We start from the raw sequence: 24,623 nt of genomic DNA, 5'->3' as shown, positions 1-24,623 counted from the left end.
GCATGCTCACAGGCGAATGACGCAACCGACGGGCGTGAAAAAACTCACGCATGCGCACGAAGGTTTCCTGTGAACACCTAGTGACTCTTACACCTCCACTTCATCCCTGTTTTATTTAAGTTTAATGACAATTTGTTTTGGTCAAACCATATTTTCAATGTGTTAATGTCTTCAGTGATTTCCTCCAGAACTATCTGCCAAGCTAGAAAACTGCTGCATCCTAGTAAGAGCAGAATACTACTGGAATGAATTTGAATAAGGAAAGTTTTTTTCCTCACCAAAATGGATGCTGCACTCACTGCAGTTTATCGTCTTGAATAGTCCCAGATTGCATTTCAGAGCTTCTAGAATTCAAACATTTTCGTGCGAGTGGTGTTGGGGTGGGGGGTGGGGGTAATTTTGGATTTCAGCTTTTTTTTTTTTTTTTTTTTTTCCATCACTTTCAAAAGTGAAAGACAACAAATACAGTGTAATTTGTCAGCAGTTAAGCAACAAGAAAAACAGAAGAAATGCTAAGGTGATCGCCGACCACTTTTCCTAAGCTTCACTAAAAGACCCAGACTTGAGATAAAATTGAGGCCGCGGCCCACTATGGTTACTCATAGAATGAATTTAAAAGGGTAGAAAGCATAGTACCATACTATGCCATTATGCTAGCCATACAAAAGGGAAAATAAGTGCCTCTTAAGTCTGGACTTGAAAGTCTCTACAGAAATGACTGTTTTATTGATGCGGGGAGATCATTCCACAGAACAGGTGCACGATAAGAGGAAGCTTTTAGTTTTCACTGTGCAGTCATTAGTCCTCAGAGGATAAATTGTATCTATCAAAGTAAAAAGGTAAATTTCATTTTCTCGAGAATCTGTCATTTGGGTTTTGACGTCTTTGTTGTAAAGATGTTTCAGAACAGTTCCAACTTCTGTTGCTTTAATTGCAACAAGTGTTTAACCGCAGTTTTCACAGGCTTTACGACACACCCACTTTTTTTTTTTTTTACGACACACCTTTTTCACTGCAATTTTAACTTTCTGCTGGACATGCAGCAGTAAAAGCCCCAAAAACTGAATTGATACAAATCTCTTAACCTTTAACCCTAAGCTGATGCAGAGTTTGAGTTTTATTGGAAGCTGCACTGTGAAGTTGGAGTTTCATGTAGTAGGTGACGGCACGCCATGCAGTTGCTTGTGAGACTGCAGTTAGACCTGCTTCTTCATTGCTAACACATTGAACTGAAGAGGTAATTACTACTGTAGCTCAACTTTGAATTTCATGGTTGTCCTAGAGATTTTATAGAACTTCTGTGGGTGAATGAAAATGGCACTTAAATCACCTCAAGTGCCTTCAGGTGCCATCTTGAAGTCCTGTAAAGGGGGGGTTCCATCGTTTGTCTTTCTGTCTGTAGTGGTCGAGCAGTGAGTTTTGGCTCTTTTGCTGTATTTAGCCTCTCTTTTTAAAATCTGCTGAGTTCTCACAAAGGTTTTACTGCATTGTGACTGAGTATTTAAGCAGCCTGACTTATAGAGGTGCTACATGGACGTGAGGTTCTTCTACAGATGGCTGAGTGCCATTCCTCTGGCCATATTTGGAAAGAACAGCCCAGCTTTACTGCAGATATTATTGAATGATTCCAGCCAGTAAACACTGTGTTGCAATGAATGAATGAAAACTGTTTATTTCGAACATTTGATACAACAACAATTACAAGATAGATCAGTAAAGACAACAACAAAAAAGTTCCTACTGTGTACCCAACATGTCCGAAAAGGGGTAGGGTGAAGCATCAGCTTATTTATCCCTACCCCTTCTTCCCCACAACCAGTAATACCCTTTGCCACATATACACATAGATTCCTACACACCTAAACCGATATCAACATATATATATACACATACACATACATATATACATACACACATCAACAAACATACACATATACATACACATATATACACATATACATATATACACATATATATACACAAACATAAATATACACCTACACATACCTACTTACATACAAAATACTATATATTTACAAGCCGAAGCAAAAAACAAAAACACCCTAACCCTCATTACCCTTCCTCCTCCCTATACCCAGAAAAAACCATATTTTTGTACCGCTGTTTGAACTGGTTCATGCTTGGACATTGCTTGAGCCCCACTCCCAATCTGTTCCACATCCTCACCCCCACAGACAGAAATACAGAAACCTTTTAATGTTGTTCGTGCCCACTGATGCTTTAAATTAAATTTCCCCCTCAGACTGTAATCCCCTGATCTGTTAAAAAACATATTTTTAATATTTGCTGGAAGTAAATTGTTTATTGCTTTATACACAATTTGTACTGTTGAAAATGAACCAAGTCTGTGAATTTTAAGAATTTGGATTGTAAAAATAGTGGATTTGTATGATCTCTATAGCCAGTATTATGAATAATTCTTATAGCTCTTTTCTGCATTACTGATAGTGATTGTGTTGTACCTTTATAAGTATTACCCCATACCTCTGCACAGTACTGTAAATATGGTAAAACCAGTGAGCAGTAAGAATGCGGAGTGAGTTGTGGTCCAGAATATGTTTCGCTTTGTTTAGAACTGAAATGCTTCTTGACAGTTTACTTTGTATATGTTTTATGAGTCTTCCAGTTTATCTTATCATCTATTATCACCCCCAGAAACTTATTTTCATATACCCTTTCAATATCTACCCCCTCGACTTGTAACTGAACCTGTATGTCTGTATTACAATAGCCAAATAACATGTATTTTGTTTTACTTAAGTTTAATGATAATTTGTTTCTGTCAAACCATATTTTCAATTTTCCCATTTCTATACTGATCCTCCTCAGTAACTCCTGCAAATCCCCCCCCTGAACAAAAAATGCTTGTGTCATCTGCAAATAATACTAATTTTAATATTTTGGAAACATTGACAATATCATTTATATAAATTAGAAACAGTTTTGGACCCAATACTGACCCCTGTGGGACGCCACAAGCATTGTCCAAGCATGATGATGTATATTCCCCCAACTTCACAAACTTTCTGTTACTTAAGTAGCTTCTCACCCAGTGCAACACCAACCCCCTAATCCCATACTGTTCAAGTTTATTGATTAATATGTCATGATTAATTGTATCAAAAGCCTTTTTAAGGTCTATAAATATTCCAACTGAATGTAATTTGTGGTCTATGGCGTTTGTAATCTCCTCAACTGATTCTATTAATGCAAGTGATGTTGAACTATGTGCTCTGAATCCATATTGACTATCAGTAAGTAATTTATGTTTATTTATGAATTTGTCTAATCTATTATTGAATAACTTTTCTAATAATTTGGAAAATTGTGGAAGCAAAGAAACAGGTCTATAATTTGTGAAGTGGTGTCTATCCCCAGTCTTATACAGCGGCACAACCTTAGCTATTTTCATTTGATTGGGAAATTTACCGGTTTGAAATGATAAGTTACAGATGTATGTTAATGGTTCTACAATCCATTCAATGACCTGTTTTACCACCACCATATCAATTTCATTTAAATCGGTAGATGTTTTATATTTACAATTATTCACAATGTCTATAATTTCATTTCCATCCACTGCTGTGAGGAACATTGAACAGGGATTTCTTTCTATGAGATTATTATCCCAATCCTCAGGTTGGGAATCGGGAATTTTTTCTGCCAAGCTTGGTCCAATATTTACAAAAAAATTATTAAAACTGTTGACTACCTCATCCTTATTTTCCTTCTTGACATTATCAATGAAATACTGAGGGTAACTCTGTTTTTTATTACCATTTTTGATAATGCTATTTAATATATCCCATATTCCTTTAATATTGTTTTTGTTATTATATAATATGTTACTATAATATTCCTTCCTACATACCCGTATAATATTAGTTGATCTATTTTTGTATTTCTTATATCTATTTTCTGCCTCTTTAGTCTTTAGTTTTATGAATTCTCTATACAGTGTATTTTTCTTATTACATGCATTTCGTAACCCTTTCGTCATCCATGGTCGAGCTTGGATTTTTTGTTTTCTGTAGTCTTGTTTAATTGGACAATTTTTATCATATAATGATGTAAATATTTGTAAAAAAGTTTCATATGCACTATCAACATCACTTTCACTGTATACCTTTTCCCAGTTTTGCTCCTGTAAATCCTTCTTTAGTGTGTTCATGTTTTCCTCTGTCCGCACTCGCCTGTATTTTATTTTCTCCTCTGGCTGATTCCGCCGATGGTTTCTATTATAAACGATGAAAACTGGTAGATGATCACTAATGTCATTGATTAATAATCCACTCAGTGTTATTCTCAATATCATTGCTGAATATATTATCAATTAAGGTGGCACTATGGGATGTAATTCTGCTTGGCCTGGTGATTTTTGGATATAAACTCATACTGTACATTATACTGATAAATTCATCTGTTATTTTATGCTTATTTGGATTGAGCAGATCAATATTTAAGTCACCACAATGAACACAGTTTTTTGATTATTTTTTGAGAACATTTTTCCCATACAGTCAGTGAATGTTTCAATACTAGATCCTGGTGCTCTATATATACAGCTGACTAATACATTTTTGCTTTTTTCTTCACATATTTCAATAGTTATACATTCTAATAAGTTATCAATCACAGTTGTCATATTGTCTACTATTTTATAATCCATGTTCTTATCCACATACACAGCCACTCCTCCTCCACTCTTATTTTTTCTGTTTACACAATTAAATTCATATCCATCCAGTTCAAAATCCATTCCTTATCTTCATTGATCCATGTTTCTGATATAGCAATTATGTTAAATATTTCTTTAAACTGACTTAAATATTCTTTAATGTTGTTAAAGTTTGCATATAGACTTCTGCTGTTGAAATGGATTATTGATAATTTGTTATCCGTTTTAATGATCCGATTAAACTGTTCATCTGTATAATAGCAACAACTGTCATTGATATTTGAGAAGAAATTATTGTCTGGGTCTATATCGTGCTCCAAGTCCAGTACATTGTGGTCTGTGTATTTAAATGTTCTCAGTTCTACTTTTCCATGATCAGCAATCCTTTGAGTTATATCCTTCTTGTCTCCAGATGTAGATGAATAGGTAGTAGATGAATAGGTTCCTCTGGTCTGTGTCATGGTGTTGTGATGTGTTTGTGTCCTCATACCTTATTGGTCATATTTGTCCAGATCCTCGCTTTAAGAAACACTATTGTTCATATTTGTTTCACAGCATATGTCAGTGTCTCGGCCTGTTGCAAGAGGATTTGTGTGCCTTTTTTTTTGTTTGTTTGTTTGTGCAGAACTTCCGCAGTCACACAAAGATCTGTCGTTGCTGTGGTGTGTATTATTGAGTGGGTGTTGGAGAACAAGATAAATTTGATTAAGTGTGATGGCACAGAATTTAGCCAAGTTGTTAGGAAATGTCACAACCATTTGCATAACTTTAAAGTAGACCTGCATTGAAATAAATGTGGTCAGATTTCAGAAAGAAATAGCTGATATGTATTTATAAGACCCTTGTGAATGCAGTAAAGTAAATCTGTAAGCCCACATTTGTAATTCAGCGGAGAAATCTTCGTTTAAAAATGACAAATTTGCAGCTAAAATTTAGCCCTCTGTGAAAACAGTTTGTACAGCTGTATCATTTCCATGACATCAGGGACAAGACGACACGCTCCCGCCTTCAGTCCGATCCCGCATTGAAATTGATTTTATCTGTTAGTAATGTTACTTATACACGTCCTGCTTTCAACATCCAAAAGTAAGCTGCAATGAATGTGAGATACAGATCTGTGTGCTCAGATCAGCAACGATATCGATAGCGGGCACCATTCTTCCTCTCCCGCTCTCTGCCTCCGCTGCGCTTATTAAGTCTGCGGGCTCATTAACGAGCTCGTTAACCGCCAACGTGGGCCACTCACACCGCCCGTGTCTGCTTTGCAGCCGGTGTTGTGCCAGATTCAGCGCACAACACCGGCATCACTACTGAATGGAGCTGCAGCACACTTGGCACAAGTCCTGAGATTACTCTCGCTGTTTTAATGCGAAGTTGCCGGTACACCTGTTGCTGCAAGGACAGACGTCTTGCGGCAAAATCCACAGCACCGCACGTCTCGGCAATCGAAGCCCCAGAGCTCCATGGACGCTGAGAGAGGTTTATATATTTTTAATGACTGGGATTCTTTGCGGGTCTTGCCTCCATATCCCGCGATGGTACCGGAGGCGAAAGACAGTAGATTTTCATTGCGACACCACTCAATCAAATGGGCATATGAAAAAGTCCGCCAAAATAATTTTCAGGTAAAAATAAAAATAAATGTATACTCACCAAACGTACCGCAAGACAATATGAAGTTTGAAAAAACCGTCGATCCTTCCATATGACAAAAAGGTAAGCGATGCAAACTGACGTAAATCCACTAATTACAATTGGCGCAATGCATGCTGGGAGAGGGTCTTGTCCGTGACGTCTCGGCAGCATCCATGATGAGAGGGACAATTAGCGGAGGGCTAAATGTTGGCTGTAAACTTGTCATTTTCAAATGAAGATTTCTCTGTTGAATGACAGATCTTGGCTTGCAGATTTACTTTACTACATTCAGAAGGATCTCATGTGTAAATGTAAGTCATTTTTTGTTCAAAAAATCTGACTGCATTTTTTTCAATGCAGGTCTCCTTTAAGCATTGTTCACTGTGCATGACTGAGGAGCAGAATGGCAATGAGTTTGTGCCAATTCTGCTGAAGCATTGTTGGTAAGGGTGACAGTACGTAGAAAGTATTTGACAGTGGTATCTGTCTCTCACAGAGCCTGCTGACAATAACCGCATGTCTCCTGCCACCTCTTGGCATGTTTTCTGCATCCTACTAAATTATCTTTTGATGTGTTCAACCACATCTGTTTCTCTTTTTCCCCAAAACTGAACTCTGACCCCATTTTCTCACACTTTCTTTTCTTCTCTAACTTTGCAGATGGAAACTTCTGACAAGTTAGTAAAAGCTGTTTTTCCTTTCTCATGTGTCTGAAATAGAGATTGTTGCTAGTCACTCATACCTTTACAAGTACCATCTTATTACTGGAGTGTGTGCTGAATTTTTTCTTTATTACATGTTCAGTCCCTATTTGGGTAGAACCCTTCACTGTGCTTGGTACATTGAATATTAAAGAGATACTTCACTGACACAATCATTTACAGACTGAAGCTCTATTTGGACGGCACTAGTTTTATATGGGGAGGTAATGTATTTTTGTTTTTTAGTGTGGTATGTCTAATATTTGCAGCAGATTTGTACAGAATAAGAGAGCTCTGCAGAGCAGGTATTTCCAAGATGCACAGAGTTGAGGCACAATGTATGTCGAAATTCATGAAGAAATACTTTGTAAATAAAACTTGAGTGTGAAATAAAATCTCTACTTTTGATGAGTTGTCTTCCAGATGCATCTTTAAGTGCCTCCATACTTGAGATAAACAGCGGAAAACTCCTTTTCTACATGTTACTAACATGTCATTTGATTAGAATTGATATAAATTGAGGTAAATATGACAGTACGTTTTACTGAAGGTAAAAGGTGCTGTTATCTTTACTGACATGGAAGAACACAGTCTGTCTTTTGAACTAGTATTCTCTCTGGGGTTCAAAAACAGCCACTGGGGCTACTTGGTGACAGTTTTATTTAGCCACATGGGATGTTGTTTAACACAATAAAACACACAAAAACAACAACAAAAAAACAGCAGGTAGTCAACCTAATCTCGTCTGAATAGGCCTTAACATATTATCAGCAAACCAACATGTCTTGAGTAACCTCTTATGATCTTACTACACTTTGTATTTTTTAATTGCATTATGATTGGATGGGTGGAGGGCAGCATAGTAGCTTAGGGGTTAGCACTGTTGCCTTACAGCAAGAAGGTCATGGGATTGATTCCCACCTGTGACCTTTCTGTGTAGAGTTTCCATGTTCTCCCTGTGTTTGCATGGGTTCCCTCCGGGTGCTCTGGCTTCCTCCCACATCCAAAGACAAGGTTAGATTGATTGGAAACTTTAAATTGTCTGTAGGTGTGCATGCGGGTGTGAATGTGTTTGTCCGTCTATATGTGGCCCTGCGACAGACTGGTGTCCTGTCCATGGTGTACCCGGCCTCTTGCCCTATGACTGCTGGTATAGGCTCCAGGTCCCTTAATTGGAGTAAGCGGTTGAAGATGAGTGAGTGTATGGGTGGATTTTATGGGTGTAGCCATATCATGACTGTTTATATTTATATTTACTATGGCTGTTGATCAGTACATTCAGTAAACTTAATCAAAGGGTATTGAGAAAAGTTATTTGCTACCATTGAAATGCTTGGGCAACCTTCCTCTGACTTATTGGTTGACAGAAATTCATCTTTGTTATGCCCCTTTATGACTACCAAGGGTGTGAGAAGGTCAAAAGTCCAAATTGTCATCTGAAATCCTATGTTGCAGATCATTTATCGTGTTTGTGGTGGTTTTAGTGGGTAGGGGCAATCATAATAGCTGCCTCCATCGCGCTGCGCCAATCACAGCATGTTGATTCACTGTTGTAGGAAAGCCTGCTTCACGTTTAAATGGATCATGTTCTACATCCTCTGCCCTCACTCCATTTTCCTTGGTTCAGGTTGATCAAGTTGTACCCCTCCACATTGTTGGGAAAATAAAAATAAACCTCCCATCTTCATCGTCACAGGACATACAGGGTACTACTGTGAACGAATTTTCACAGTACTCTTTATGTTGCCTGTACATATATTGATTACATAATAAGCCAAAATAGCGCAGGTCATTGAAGTGTGTGCCTAGTGTTATTTTAAACATTCATTAAAAATAGTAAATACATGAGGTTTTGTGGAAACTGATATGAAGCCTTAATGCCTACAGATATATTATTTACCTTGGCCTTCAGTGAAGTATCCCTTTAAGTTATATCAGGATAAATGCATCGATGCTGCAATCTGTCAAAACTCTCTTGTGGGCTAATTTTCTCTGTGTTGCTTCTGCTGCCAACTTCTTACAGTCCATATATTTGATTTTTGTTCTGTTCTGCAGGGGGGAAGCAACTTATGTTGATGAAATGTACCAAGAAGCCAAGTAAGGGACAGCTGCATGCTGGCTGCTTATTAGGGTATAATATGTGGCCGTGTTATAGTAGATAAGACGGACAACTTGAGATGTTTGGATTGATTTTGTTCAGTTTTTGCATGATTAGGTTTATAAGAAAGCTTTGCAAAAACAACGTTACATACTGCTTCATCAGTAACATTTCTTCTTTCATTTCATGTTTGCTTGTTTTTTTTTTTTTTGACGAGTGCCAGCTGTACAGTATACTGAAAGATTGAGGCGAGAAATGCTTCTTTGTGATCTCATCAGAGACATTTTCCTCATTAAATGTAAAGCAGCATTCCTCTCCCCCCCAAAAAGAATAGTTGCCTGAAATTAATTCTGATTTTTAATGACTTATACTTTTGAATTCTAATGAGGTAATGTCTGCGTATGATTCTGCGATGTCCCCATCATAAACCCTCTTTAACGGTCGTCCATTAGTGTGCTTAATTGTGACTTTGACGCCAAGTACTGCATGAAACCTTAAGGATGTCTTCTGTTTTCAAGGACACCTGGTTAATGGTTTGGTGTGAGTGGGTAGTCCATACGTGCTGTTGTGTTAACCACACCTGCCGTCTGTGCCTGCTGGGTGTGTGTGCAGGCACAGCCTCAGGGTGGACAATGTGCCCTGTTTTATCCCCAACGATCGCAGCAAGAAGAGACTGATTCAGGACACGGAGGACTGGCAGCCCCGCACTGGCACAACCCAGTCCCGCTCCTTCCGTATCCTGGCCCAGCTCACAGGCACAGACTTCAGTAAGTCAGGGATGAGGTCTGGCTTATTCCAGTGCGTAGAAATGTGGAGGCAGGCTTCTCTGATCATCAGATTGATATGTAGGTGTCAGGAAATGTTCTAACATGAGTGTAGTCAAACTATGCAAGTATGATCTTTTAGCCATAACCAGGAATGTCGGCTGTCTTGAATCACAGCCATATATTTTGTTTTTTGAGTGCAGCCAGTTTGAAAAATTAACTTTTGCATGTGGATTGTGCAAAAGAATATTCATAAAATTTAACATTTAGTTTGGCGTGACACTATAATTTTTGTCACAAATTATCTTACGAGATATATATATTCTGACTGCAGTATTACCTGTTGTTTACATACATGTTTCTGGTTGAAATATAGTTATAAAGTACTTTTTATTTTTGTCATCTATTGCAAAATTGCAGCTAATTGTTTTGCTGGAAAAGTAAATATAGAGTTTGCCGATTAAGTGGAGGAGGAAGTGCACATGCAAGGTTCAAGATTCATGCTACATTCAATAGATGTGGGGAACTCAGAATTTCCAACTTACAACTTGGAAAAATGCATCTAATAAAGCTGTTTTAAGGCTTGTTGCATGGGAACATGTACACTCAATTGTTTCCTGTGTCAGATCCCGCTTTTTAGATACACGGCACACGCTCACCCTCCGATGAGTGTGTTTGTGTAAAAACAGCTCTCCGTCTCTGGGGTCCGACCTTCGTGTCTCCACGGGTATTACCCGGCAGGGCTGCACAAAGGTTGTTCAAGCTGGTGGCGAGGAGATTCGTCTAGCTGCTCACTGCCTCCATCCGGACGTCCACTCCGCTGAAGCTGATCTCGCACCCCGGTCGAATAGCCTTCTCAGGAACCAGGATACGAACTGGCCACGCCCGTTAACGGCAGCTCTCCTCTTATGGATCAGGGCTCTTGGAATGTTTCTAGATTTTAAATTTAGTGACTCGTACAGCGAGTCCAGAGAATTCACTCTTTTAAATCATTTCTTCAAAATCACATCAGTCATATTCAATTATTTCATTACAACTCTCTTTCACATAAAAACAATTCATATGATCATATACAAACATTCTCATTCCTTATTATTCATTTCATTTTTTACCAACATCTTAATCATTTGATCAGTTGTTTAACATCAGCTTTTCTTGCCCCACTTGCAACATCTTCTTCACTTCCTCTTTTTCTCTGACTCTGCACTCTTATGAAAAACAACTCATATAATCATTCATTTCACTTATTCGTAACATACTTTTTCTAATCAACTCTTAATTTTAACACATTAATACTCCATTTGATCATACTTGTCATGTTAGAATCATTCTTAGACATATTCCCTCGTCTTCACCACCGAGTTCATTCCGTGGGCCTCCCCATTTGCAATGGAAAAGTCCGGTATGACCTCACTTACTCCTGGAAGGTACCAAAAACTGTGCAGTTTAATCCAACAGCATGTATTTTAATTCCATGGCTCGTATTATATTCCAAGATGAAAACAAGCTGAAAGCAAGCTTAAAGTCATCTTTCCTGACACCTGTTACGGAGTACGTCACAAAAACTTGCACTTGGTATGCATGACATACCAGTGATGGCAGCTGTTTATGGAATGTCAGTAGTTAAGGTGTAGTTAAGATGTAGTTACTATTTAGTCATCTATTTCTTTGACTGTATTTGATACCACGTCCATTAATGATACACAGACATGGTACGTCACGATTTGTGTACATCACGCTCGATGGCATTCTATTTGTTACCGAACCAGCTTGGAACTATATGCCATGATTAAGAGTACTCTCACAATACTTGGTACTCACAATACATCTTGGTTTGAACACTTCAAGCATTCAAGCAGTAGCTAACTGTTCCAACAAATCTCTCTCAGTTGCTGTACGTCACGTTTTCGTGTACATCACATTTTTGTGTATCTAGTATTGGACCAGAAATACGGACATGCTGTTGTAAGAGTATTAGTTTTAAGTAAACAGACTAGTCAAATTATGGTCCAAGAATCTTCAACAATTTATTTTTATTTTTTTTGCCTGTGGCGAGGTGCTCTGAATGTTGAAACAGCTGTGTCTCCACACTGAGCAGGTATTAAGCTCTGAAACTTCACAGGTTAATACTCCTGACGGTACCCTTTAAAATGGTATGTTACATTACATATTTCAAGGTACTTCATTTTCTACCCTATAGTGACCAGAATCTTTACGTGTTCACATGCTAAGAGTCATAAAACAGTCTGCATTTGGCAAACAAATTAAGTGTTGTAAGCGGAACATAGCTTTCGACATTCATACACCTTAAGATGTTCTGTTGGAGTTTTTACAACATTTTTTTTTCTTTTTACCTGTGTGGTTATTAATTGGATTACTCTTTGTAAGATGTAAACAGGAATATGAATGGGTTATTCTTTAAATAGCATCCTTGAAATATCATCTTAAATCTAGTAAGGTCATTTGTTGGCTTATTGCTGTCCATTTAAATGTCGTCATTATAACATTATGGTCTCTGGTCTGGACAAAAACAAACTACAACATGTGAAAGTGCCCAAAATGTTCATTGCTCTTGCATCATACTTGTCTGACCAGGTGCACAACAGTGTCTTAAAATGATAAGGTCACTTCTCAATTATTTGAAACCATGTATAGTCCAGCCAAACCTGTTATTATGACAGGCCTACATTTGATTTGGTATGAGATCTGTAGTTAGCTATTGCTAATATTAGTTGCGTAAAGATGTTTGTGTTGAGTAAATCATTAAGGTATTCTGATATGTATACATCTCTCCCGGATCTCAGTGCAGGACCCAGATGATGAAAGCATGAAGCGGTCCAGGTAAAGACTGGATACTGGTTATTTGAACAGTTTTGCTTTTTAACCTCCTTGTACGCAAGTGTTGTAGTGTTTAATGTGCATGTGCTGATGTTTGTTTGGTCACTGTAAAAAGACAAAAAAAAGGGGGAAAAAGTGCTTATTAATTTAGCTGCTTTAAATACAGATGTTATATGCAACAGGTTAGGTGCCCCTGAGCGAATCATGTTTTATTTTTGTGACTTTAAAATGAGGACAGTTTAAACTTCTTTATAATATAGCATTATAATAACATTTATAGTGCATAATTTTCTTGGAAAAAATTAAGCTACAATTTATCTAACACTTATAAAGAAATGTTAATAAGTACATGATGTCAGCACTTCTACTTTTCACCATTTAAAAAGTTTTAATGTGCGGCACAGTGCACCTAAGTTGTTTTATTAAATCGAGCATGTTTATAATGCTATCATCAGTTAATTTCTTTTGTGAAGTACTGAAGGAAAATGTTTTTTTATTTAAGACTTTAAAAAATTGGAAGACACTTCATCTGCATTCTTTTAGTCCACCCACTTATAAGTGGGTATCAGCGTTGCCTGGGGAAGCAACCTGTGATGGACTGGCATCCAGTTCAGTAGTCTTGAACCCCGTTCAGGCTTGGGTTGGCAATCCGGCTTGAGCAGGATTTATGCCGTTTTACCAAGAAAATTTGCCAGGTGCGTTCCCTTCCATGTGTCACACATGTCTAGATCACACTCCTGAGGTGTTATGTCCACACACACACACACACACACACACACACACACACACACACACACACACACACACACACACACACACACACACACACACACACCTGAGCTGTCATGTCCACATCCAAAAGCACACACCTCTGCACTCTCTCTTTAGGCACATCTCTTTCTTCTTGAGCCAGATTGAGTTTGGACGCATGTAGAATGAGTCGGACTTTGACAAACCCTTCTGAACCACAATCCTGGTTGAAAGCAATCTGGTCGAATCCAGCTCGAGCCGAATTGCGATGCCCAGTCTGAACTGGGCCTTAGAGTCTCATCTACATCAGGTGATTGTATTCAGGGATAAGCACCATCACCAATGGGCCTCTGGGCCTATAGGCGCTTAGAACTTAGTTGTTTATTTACTTATTTTGGTCTAAAACTATGGCTGTGTGAATTTGTAAATTAGAATTACAGCCTGTGGGTGTTTCGATAAATAAGGGGAGGGAGAGAAGAACATTTCCAAGGTGTTGAATATTTTTTGGAGTCAAGTTAAATTAGTCATTTGAAAAGTTTTGGATAAAGAAGCCTGAAGTGCTCCCCCTTGGGGGTCATTGTAAGGTGTACACTTTTGCACGTGTGTGTGTGTGTGTGTGTTGTGATCAGAGCATGTAAGCATATGGAATAAGAAGTTTGCTATGGCTTTTGCTGCCCTGCTGTTTCACCTGTTTTATTCCTCAGCTATTGTTTTTAAACTTGGCTTTTCGCACATTACTGTTTATATTATTCTTTTTATTCCTCTTTACATGTTTTGCCTTTCTTTTCTTTCCATTTTCATCCTATCTACCTCTTTCTTATCTCTGTTCCCCTGGTCAGGGAAAAGTTTCTCACTGAGATTAAGAGTCCCCGTTATGCCCGCCTGCGGGATTGGCACCACGACAGGTCTGCTCGTGCCCTCAATATCAAATCCTGAGCAACAACCTAGATGCCGCGGGATGCAGAGCACACCTACAGCCTGCTGGCAGTAGCGACACTGCAGTGACTACGTGACAAAGACAACAAAGATAGCGGACTATCCAATGGCAGTTAACAAATTCACCTTACAGATAATGAAGGGGTGAAAAAAGAAAACCAGAAATAGGAGTGATGTAGCTGAAATGAAAAAGCCCAGAGTGGAATCTTGCATACTGCGCCTAAGCAAAAGATCTCCATCCCAATTTCTGACTTGAGTGTTGATATCATTGTGGACCACAGTGTCACTATCCCGGTTTTCCATTTCACATGCTCCTGAACTGTTAAGAAGATGGGAAGTAGGCTCACAGCTGTGGGAAGTGTTTTTTTTCTTTTCTGTTCTTTATGCTCCTTTGATTGTGAAGTTCAGACCCTTCTTTAATTTCTCTCGTTTCCATTTATTGACTTCATCTTTTGAGTTTTCATTTCTGCCGTCATCAAAAATATAAACATCTGATAAAATCTCTTTTGCTTCTGTCTTGTTTCACTCATTTCTTTGTTCTTGCTTGACTGTTGAAGCTTATATCTTGCCTTCTTCCAGGTGAGACAACACCTGGTGCACCAGATAAAATGGTTATGTAGAAGCAGAGATTTCCTCCATATTTATGCAGTCCTGAATTAATGGGTCACCCTCTCAAAGATCAGGGTCACAGCTTACTTTTATTGCCTCTGAGGAAAATTGTGTGGTATGCGTGCAAACTCATAAAAGGGCAGTGGTGCTAAATGGAAACATAGTCTTCCAGCATGTTACTTTATTTAAAAGCTGAAAATTGATTTAAAGGAGAAAAAATGGCATTATTGTATTTAGACCATTATTGTATTTAGACCTAACAAAGACAGGAGAGCTGTGACAAAGATTGTTCATTACAGATTAATTGAGAAAATAGTCACTTGGCTAAATGATTAGTCGTTTCTTTGATAAAGTGTTCGGCTGGTTGAAAAATGTCAATGTTTTCCTGAGTCCAGCATGATGCCTTCAAATGTCTTGTTTTGTACACAACCCAGAGATACTCACTTTACTATCAGAGAGGAGTAAAGAAACTAGTAAAATAAAGTAGTCATATTAAAGAAGTTGAAATGAGACACTTTGGCTGTTAATAAAAAGACTATAAAAATGATTACTCGATTATCAAAACAGTTGTTTAATTTGGTAGTTGATTAATCAATGATTGTTGCAGCTCTAAAATACAGTGATTAAAAATGTGGAACGAATAAACTGAGTTGGTAGACGACCTGGTGGTGGTAGAGAATAGCTGCTTTTGGATAGTTTACAACCAATGCTGTGGTTGATAAACATTATAATGGGTAAGAGATTTTATTTTAGGTAGAAAAAAAGTAAAAATGATTCAGGGTACTTGCACATTGAACAGATACTAAATTACGTTTATGTTAAGTTGTTTGAAGAAAAAACTGACGGGTGTGGCGTGATTTATTTTTTGTGCTAAACATTAATGGAAACATGGCAGGTTATGTGCCAGCCTAATTACTTTGGATCACATTATTGCAATTTGGAAAGGAAAATTGTGCATGTTCAAGAAAAAATACCAATCATTATATTTAAAAAAAAAAAAAAAAAAAATGAAGGTTACTATTTTGTCACTTGTAAATACAGTTAATTGTTGGTACTTCTCAGGAAATGTTGTGCGAACACTGCAAAAATTATTAGCCCCCCTGACTAAACAAGGAAGCTGTCAGAAATAGGCAAAACCAAATTTGTAACATACTACTTTCCTCATGAATCAGATACAGCTTTGAAAGATAATGCAATGTTATATGGCCATAACTGCTTGACCTAAATTTATATAAAATGTGCAAAATTAACTAGTTTTGCTTACTCCATTATCCATGACTAACAACAGAGGGTTTTTTTTAAATAGCTATATTAACACAACAAAAAACATTTTCTTGCTGGACTTTGAGAACTGATTTAGGGTAATTTTGGGGTGCTCATCCGATTCTGAGCTCAGATTTCCCTTATCACATCATGTTTTTTTGCAGTCTGCATGTCCCGTATTAATAGATTACGTAAAAGTTGCTCATTCACTCACGGGTTTGGTGCCATTAATCATACAGAAAAGCAGCTTCAAAAGCATAGTTTCAAACCAGGTTCACACAATGTGAACAAGAGCAGTGATATTGTTTATGGCGCCGAAGAGGTGTGCGAGACTGCAGCTTTTGCTTCAATGCTTGATACGAGAAATATGTTTTCATATCTAAAAACCGTGATGTGATTGGCAAAAACTAACTTCAGATTCAGCACCCCCAAATTACCCAAAATCCATTGAAACCTCCATGCAAAAATAAAGTGTAATTTAGTTGTAGTGATCGTCTCATTTGCCAATTTATAATTTCTTTTAGAGAGTAAAATGGTAAACTTTGAGGCATAGGAACCGCCAATAATATTATACATTGAAGTGTTTCAAAGAACTCTGTCGACGTTCATCTCTGCAGACAAGTTATTTCAGAGAAACAAAGTCCTGTAACCTCCTGATTTGTTTTTCCTCTTTGAGATACAAATCAGGTCTGTATTTTGGGAATGCTGAGCACTTGTGGACTTGTAGTGGCAGCACATTCAAAACCTCCTAGAGTATGTACTTCACCGCTGGCTGGCACTTTTGTTGACATTTGTATCTGTGATTGTGCAATTTAATTACAAATCTCTAAGTACTTCAAACATAACCCTGAGGGTTCATTTATTTCACTAGCATAATGAAGTTGTAAAACAAATCGTGTACGAGTCTTGGAGCATGTGAGACAGAGTATCTACCAAAGACTTTAGCATGTAGCAGATTAATCTGTGAGTCTCCTGAACAGGGTGCTAATGCGGTACACGTTACTCCCAGCTGGAGCTGAGATGACCCAGAAGAGGAACATGACATGGCCATGTCGGGATTTAACAACCACAATTAAATTTCTTTTCTTGGTTCTGCCTGCCTGACCCACCCCCTTTATTTAAAAACAAACAAACAAACCAAAAAATCCATAGCAACATGTTTGTATTCAAGGCCAGACCTAAACCTTTTCAGCAGCATGAAAATTGTTTCCTTTTTGTGAAGTCTTGTTAGCAATCCTTCAAACAGTGCCAAGTACAAACATAACCTCCTCGGTGGAGGTAAAGCTGCAGCTGTTTTAACGTGAGGTTCCTGGTAAATAACAATAAGAAAGAAGAAAGCTTGTTGAATCCATTGAAGAACCGAACAAAGCGGAGAAGAAGCTGCTGCGCTCTACCCTCTGCGTTCGTGCCGCCATGGTGTGACAGTTTGTCAGTTGCCACATTCCGGTACTTGTAGCTCTGCATCACCTTCACCTCCTCCTCGCTACAGAGGGTGGCAGATGTCAGTGCCTTCTTGCGCTGTCTGAAATCAAAACCAACTCCTGTCTCTTGTTGCCAACAAATGCCTCGACTCCTCCTAAGTGCCCCAGTGCACTTTTCACACAGGAGAGGGATGCTGGTTGGAAAACAAAACGTGAACGTGAAATCAGAAAAGTGCAAAAGCTGAACGGGAAATGTCAAGATGGTTTCATGGGTTGACACTCTTCGGCGTGTTGAAAACGCTGCTTTGGAGGGGCAACCTGTCTGCACTGTATGATGCACAATTCCTGCAGCGGCATGACATATGACATCCACAGAAGGTAGGATGATGAAAATGTAAAAAAAACAAACAAAAAAACAGGTTGCTGCAGGTGACAGTAAGTATTGCAGAGTTCTGACGTGCAGCCAGATAAATGTCAGTGAATGTAGCCTGTTGTCATGGAGAGCAGACTGTGGCGTTGACCATGATTTTACAAGGTGGTGGCTCTGCGTCAAACAGAACTGTCCAGAGGTCATCTTCACACTTCTTTCAGTTTGACATTCTGCAGTTTCTTGATAATCACCTCCTGGTGTGTGTGTGTGTTCTCATTTTCCTAAATTATGCTTTTTAGCTCCTGGATAGTTTTATCTTCTGCTCCGAAATTGTTTTCTTGATCTTAAGACACAGTTCAGTGTTCTGCAGTAGGCGATAGAGTGACTGCTTGAAGATTTTTAGTATGTAGTGGTGCTTGCTGCAGGCTAACAGGAGTTTTGAAACATAAAAAGAACTCATTTCCAAACTTCTGCACATGCAGGATTGAAAGAGGGGGGGAAAAAAAACCTTGTGCATCTGAATCTGACAGCACAGCATGTCTTCTCTTCTCACTCCATTTGTCTGAATGTCATTTGATCTATTGAGACATTCAGGTTTGTCATTTGTCCCATTTAGAGTTTTAGCTTTTAAAGCGTTTCAGTGTGAAGGCAAAATGTCTTCATTAAAAACAGACCATGGTGCCTGCTCTTCATTGATTATTTAGAATTAAGCGATTGATTTTTGCAAATGTCTCAAAATGTCTTGTGTATTAATATAAATTAGATTCCGACATGATAATCTGCTGTAAACCTCCAACACTGACGTGGAATAGAATTGTCAGTAGAAATGTCAATATTGTTTTCTTTAACATTCGCTGCAATTTATTTAACACTTTAGCAGTTTGATAGACAGCAGCATTGCAGTCTGATATTGATGAATGAAATGTTGGGGGGGGGGGGGGGGGGGGGGGGGGGGGGGGGGGGGGGGGGCGATCACAGTTGTTGATATCCAAATGTGAGGCTTATTTGATGATTATGAGGAGTGTGTATGCATATACCTAATTAGTCATTTTCTCCCCACAGTCTTGAGCCAAGTCCTTCACCTGCCAGGGCCCAGGCAGCAGATAAACCAGATGGTGAGTTTCTGTTCCCGCTGATGCATTAAAAAACCCAGCAGTGTGTGAACAGAGGTGGTGCTAATAGATTCTTATTAAGTGTCAATACACGAGCAACAACATGGCACAAAAATCTCACAAAAGACATCTTGGGGGAGCATGTTTATTTCATCAAAAAGCCCCCCCCCCCCCTGCAAAATTATTAAGCGCCACAGCCAGGATTTAATAAACGTTGTGATGTTAAATCAAATTAGCTTGCTTTCTGCTGCACAGCTTCCAAGACTGCAGGAGGCAGCGCAGCTCCTTCCTGTCGACCACCGTGGGTCACTGACCCCAGTTTTGCAGACCGTTTTGGCCCAGATAAGACCAGCACCGTCTTGACCCAGCACCAGCAGCCGGTCCAGCCGACGCCTGTGGAGAGTCGCAGTTCCATCCTGCAGGCAGCACAGCAGCCACCTGAAGACAGCGGGAGGACCCCGGTGTGCGGCACCTGCAACAAAATCATCAGGTGAGACTGAGACCATAGACTGTGTGTGTAAAACATATGAGGGCGACCCCCCCCCCCCCCCCCCCCCCCCCCCAGGCTGCTGAATTTTGTTGAAAGGTGTGACACTAAAACAGTATTGTCTTCCTCTGAATTGATGTATTTTCCAGGCTGTAAGCTAGACTTTATTTATTTATTTTGATTATTTGGCTCGTGTTGCTTGTATTTCGAAGCAACTTGTATATCAAAAAAATATACTTCATTATCATCTATGGTCAAAAGATGACGTGGTCTGCGCACGTGACAATTGAGAGCTGCTCCTGTACGCTAATCTGAATGAAGTACAGTCTGAGCAGAAGGTGACTGTAATGCACTGCTAAGGTGGATGCTATGACAAGAAGATCTGAATTTGGTAGAAGAGCTGGATCTTTGAGAATAAGCTCATACTTGGCAGTAGACTAGTAGTATTGACATTAATCGCCCTCTCAGTCCCCAGTAGATGGATTTCTGAAGGTAATGTAAACAAAAGCATATTTTCATGATCGACTTTTTCTCTCTGAGTGGGTCTGTGATGTATATGATCTTCATCTTGGGTTGTTTCTCTGATTTATTTGTTGTCTCTGGGAACTAGAGATTACTTTTTGTTGATGATGTTGTCCTGGTTTAATTTTAATAATTCTCTGCTACACACAGATTGCACAATGGCTTGAATAGTTACATTGTTTGACACCACAAGGAGCCACTGTTGCTTCTTTGACAGCAGGGACACAAAACCGTTTGGAGGTTTGACACTAAAAAGCCTGTGTATGTACAACGGTAGTACTATACGGATGTGATAAATGAAAAGAACGGCAGAGAAGAAATTCAATTTCACCAAATTGGATGATGTCTTCGAACAGCCACAGCTGTGATCCTTACACAGAGCCGCATCGCTTTTTTATAGCAGCCATTAATTAAATAATTAATCTGTCATAAAGGCATCTGTAAACTGTCATTTACAGGTCCAACAAGCTCTGGCGCAATGATCCTCTCAGCCATTATGCATGACTGACTTTATTTATACCACATGTAATAATGTGTCATTTAGTCACTGATTCAATATTTCATCACAGCTGTAACTTCCAAACCGTTATCAACATTGATGGTGTAGCTCATTCGCCATCATCAAATGCAAAAAAAAGTTTGATTCCTGTCCAAATTTACAAAGAGTTTCACAATATAAAGGGAAGCACTAAATCAAAGGACAAAAAGAGCAACGGCTATTAAAGTCTGATCTTGTCTGGAATAATTCAGTGTAAATTGCAACAAATTATACAGTTAGAACAGTAAACACATTTAAAACTTTACTGATGTGTATTGCTCGGCCTCTTGTCTTGTCCATTTCCACGTCTTCTCATAACACCCACATTTCTCTTGGGGAAACCTGTGACACACGAAGTGCACTTGGGTCCATAAGTATTTGGACAGTACCAGTTTGGGTGCCTCTTTACACAACCACAATGGAGTTGAAATGAAACAATCAAGATGAGCTACTGTGTGGTAAATCTGTCTGGAGGAATCTGTTCTCAAAAACTGACTGTACAAGAATAAGCCTAGTGAAGGAAGCCACCAAGACCCCGTTGCTGAAGGAGTTAGTCCTCTGTGTCCGTGATTAGAGAAACTATGCACAGTGCAACTTTTGTCTGTTGCCTCACGAAGTACCCTTTTAATGAAATGCAACTAAACTATCACTTTTACAGCCAGCTGACTTTAGACAAGTCAGTATTGTCAGCTTCCTGAATAACACTTTTCAGTGAAATCAATCAAAAGGAAATGTATGACGGTGTTTTTTTTTTTTTTTTTTTTTATTTGACATCATGTTGTATGGATTTGTTTTCACTTTAAGAGCATAATTTAATTTTGAGTTTTCAATTAAAAAAAATAATTGCGGTTCCCCCTGTGGGCTCACCACCCGTAGGGGAAACGCTGGTGTCGGGTGCGCTGTCCTTTGGGTGGCAGTGAAAGTCGAGGGCCTCGACAGACCAGACCCGGGCAGCAGGGGCTAGCTCTGGGGGTGTGGAACGTCTCCTCGCTGTGGGGGAAGGAGCCGGAGCTTGCGTGGGAGGTGGAGCGATACCAGTTAGATCTGGTGGGCCTCGCCTCCACGCACAGCCTCGGCTCCGGAACCACTCTCCTTGATAAGGGTTGGACCTTATTCTTGTCTGGAGTTGCCCAGGGGGTGAGGCACCGGGTGGGTGTGGGGATACTCATGAGTCCTCGGCTGAGTGCCGCTACGTTGGAGTTTACTCCAGTAGACGAAAGGGTCGCCTCCATGCATCTTCGGGTGGCGGGGGGGAAAACTCTGACTGTTGTTTGTGTGTATGCACCGAACAGCATTTTGGAGTATTCGGCCTTCTTGGAGTCCCTGAATGGAGTCCTGTATGGGACTCCGGTAGGGGACTCTATTGTTCTGCTGGGGGACTTCAATGCACACGTGGGCAATGACAGAGACACCTGGAGAGGTGTGATTGGGTGGAACGGCCTCCCTGATCTAAACTCGAATGGTTGTTTATTGGACTTCTGTGAACACCATGTTCAAACTTAAGGATGCTCATAAGTGTACATGGTACCAGAGCACCCTAGGCCGAAGATTGATGATTGATTTTGTGATCGTATCATCTGATTTGAGGCCGTATGTTCTGGATACTCAGGTGAAGAGAGGGGCAGAGCTGTCAACTGACCACCATCTGGTGGTGAGTTGGATCAGAGGGTGGGGGAGGACTTTGGACAGACCTGGTAAGCCCAAATGGATAGTGTGGGTGAAGTGGGAATGTCTGGAGGAGCCCGCTGTCCGACAGATCTTCAATTTACACCTCCGGCAGAGCTTCTCTAGCATCCCTGTGGAGGTTGGGGGCATTGAACCAGAATGCCCCCAACAACAAGCAAGCAATGTTCAAAGCTTGCATTGTTGAAGCTACAGCAGGGAGCTGTGGCCTGAAGGTCTTAGGTGCCTCAAGGGGCAGCAACCCTTGAACACCGTGGTGGACACCGGTGGTCAGGTAAGCCGTCCGACTGAAGGAGTCCTTCCGGGACATGTTATCTCGGAGAACTCCAGAGGCAGTTGCAAGATACCGCCAGGCCTGAAGGGCAGCAGCCTCTGCTGTGGGGGAGGCAAAGCAGCGGGTGTGGGAAGAGTTCGGAGCAACCATGGAGAAGGACTTTCGGTCGGCACCAAGGTGCTTCTGGCAGACCGTGAGGCACCTCAGGAGGGGAAAAATGGGGAATCATCCAAGCTATCAACAGTAAGGATGGGACTCTGTTGACCTCAGCTGAGGATGTAATCCAGTGCTGGAAGGAACACTTTGAGGAACTCCTGCATCAGACTGGAGCGCCTGCTATAGTAGGGGCAGAGCTGGAAGCAGATAAAGGATTTTCATCAATTTCCCTGGTGGAAGTCACTGAGGTAGTCAATCAATTCCGCAGTGGCAAGGCCCCGGGGGTTGATGAGATCCATCCAGAAATGCTGAAGGCTCTGGGTGTGGAGGGATTATCTTGGATGAGACGTCTCTTCAACATTGTGTTGAGGTCTGGGACAGTGCCTAAGGAGTAGCAAACTGGGGTGGTGGTCCCCATATTTATAAAGGGGGACCAGACAGTGTGTGCCAACTACAGGGCCATCACACTACTCAGCCTCCTTGGTAAAGTCTACTCCAGGGTGCTGGAAAGGAGGGTTCGGCCGATAGTCGAACCTCTGATTGAAGCGGAACAATGCGGGTTCCATCCTCGTCGTGGAACAACTGACTAGCTCTTTACTTTCACAAGGATTCTGGAGAGTGCCTGGGAGTATGCCCACCCAGTCTACATGTGTTTTGTGGACTTGGAGAAGGCGTATGATCGGGTACCCCGGGAGATACTGTGGGAGGTGCTGCGGGAGTATGGAGTGAGGGGGTCCCTTCTCAGGGCCATCTAATCTCTGTATTCGCAAAGTGAGAGCTGTGTTCGGGTGTTTGTCAGTAAGTCGGACTCGTTTCCGGTGGAGGTTGGCCTCCACCAGGGTTGTGCCTTGTCACCAATCCTGTTTGTGATATTCATGGACAGGATATCGAGGCGTAGTTGGGGGACGAAGGTTTCCGGTTTGGTGGACTCAGGGTGTCATCACTGCTTTTTGCAGATGATGTGGTCCTGTTGGCTTCATCGACCGGTGACTCCAACACTCACTGGATCGGTTCGCAGCCAAGTGTGAAGCGGCTGGGATGAGGATCAGCACCTCTAAATCTGAGGCCATGGTTCTCAGCAGGAAACCTATGGATTGCCTTCTCCCGTCAGGGAATGCGGCCTTGCCCCAAAGTAAAGGAGTTCAAGTACCTTGGGGTCTTGTTCACGAGTGAGGGGACGATGGAGCGTGACATTTGCCAGAGAATCGGCGCAGCAGGGGCGGTGTTGCATTCGCTCTACCGTACTGTTGTGACGAAAATGGAGCTGACTCAAAAGGGAAGCTCTCGATCTACTGGTCTATCTTTGTTCTTTCTCTCACCTATGGTCATGAGGGTTGGGTCATAACCAAAAGAACTACAACTGGCGGGTACAAGCTAGCCTGGGTACAATAAGACCCAGGACTAGGTGGAGAGATTACAACCCCTGGCAATAATTATGGAATTACCGGCCTTGGAGGATGTTCATTCAGTTGTTTAATTTTGTAGAAAAAAAGCAGATCACAGACATGACACAAAACTAAAGTCATTTCAAATGGCAACTTTCTGGCTTTAATAAACACTATAAGAAATCAGGAAAAATAATTGTGGCAGTCAGTAACGGTTACTTTTTTAGACCAAGCAGAGGGAAAAAAATATGGACTCACTCAATTCTGAGGAATAAATTATGGAATCACCCTGTAAATTTTCATCCCCAAAACTAACACCTGCATCAAATCAGATCTGCTCGTTAGTCTGCATCTAAAAAGGAGTGATCACACCTTGGAGAGC

General features: G+C 40.3%; 1 protein-coding gene across 2 annotated transcripts in view; it reads left to right on the top strand.

Annotated features, from left to right (window-relative positions):
• Window positions 1–24,623, top strand: part of pdlim7 (PDZ and LIM domain 7) — a 94,804-nt gene that overhangs the window by 57,191 nt on the left and 12,990 nt on the right. For both annotated transcript variants that reach the window (XM_034181451.1, XM_034181452.1), the window contains exons 6-7: window positions 19,147–19,199; window positions 19,452–19,686. In XM_034181451.1, coding sequence (XP_034037342.1) covers window positions 19,147–19,199; window positions 19,452–19,686 — 288 coding nt within the window. The remainder of the gene's footprint in view (window positions 1–19,146; window positions 19,200–19,451; window positions 19,687–24,623) is intronic.

Source organism: Thalassophryne amazonica, chromosome 11 (genome assembly GCF_902500255.1).
Source record: "Thalassophryne amazonica chromosome 11, fThaAma1.1, whole genome shotgun sequence".
Lineage (NCBI taxonomy): Eukaryota > Metazoa > Chordata > Actinopteri > Batrachoidiformes > Batrachoididae > Thalassophryne > Thalassophryne amazonica.
The sequence above is the reverse complement of the archived record's forward strand: the minus strand, read 5'-3'. Positions and strand labels throughout refer to the sequence as shown.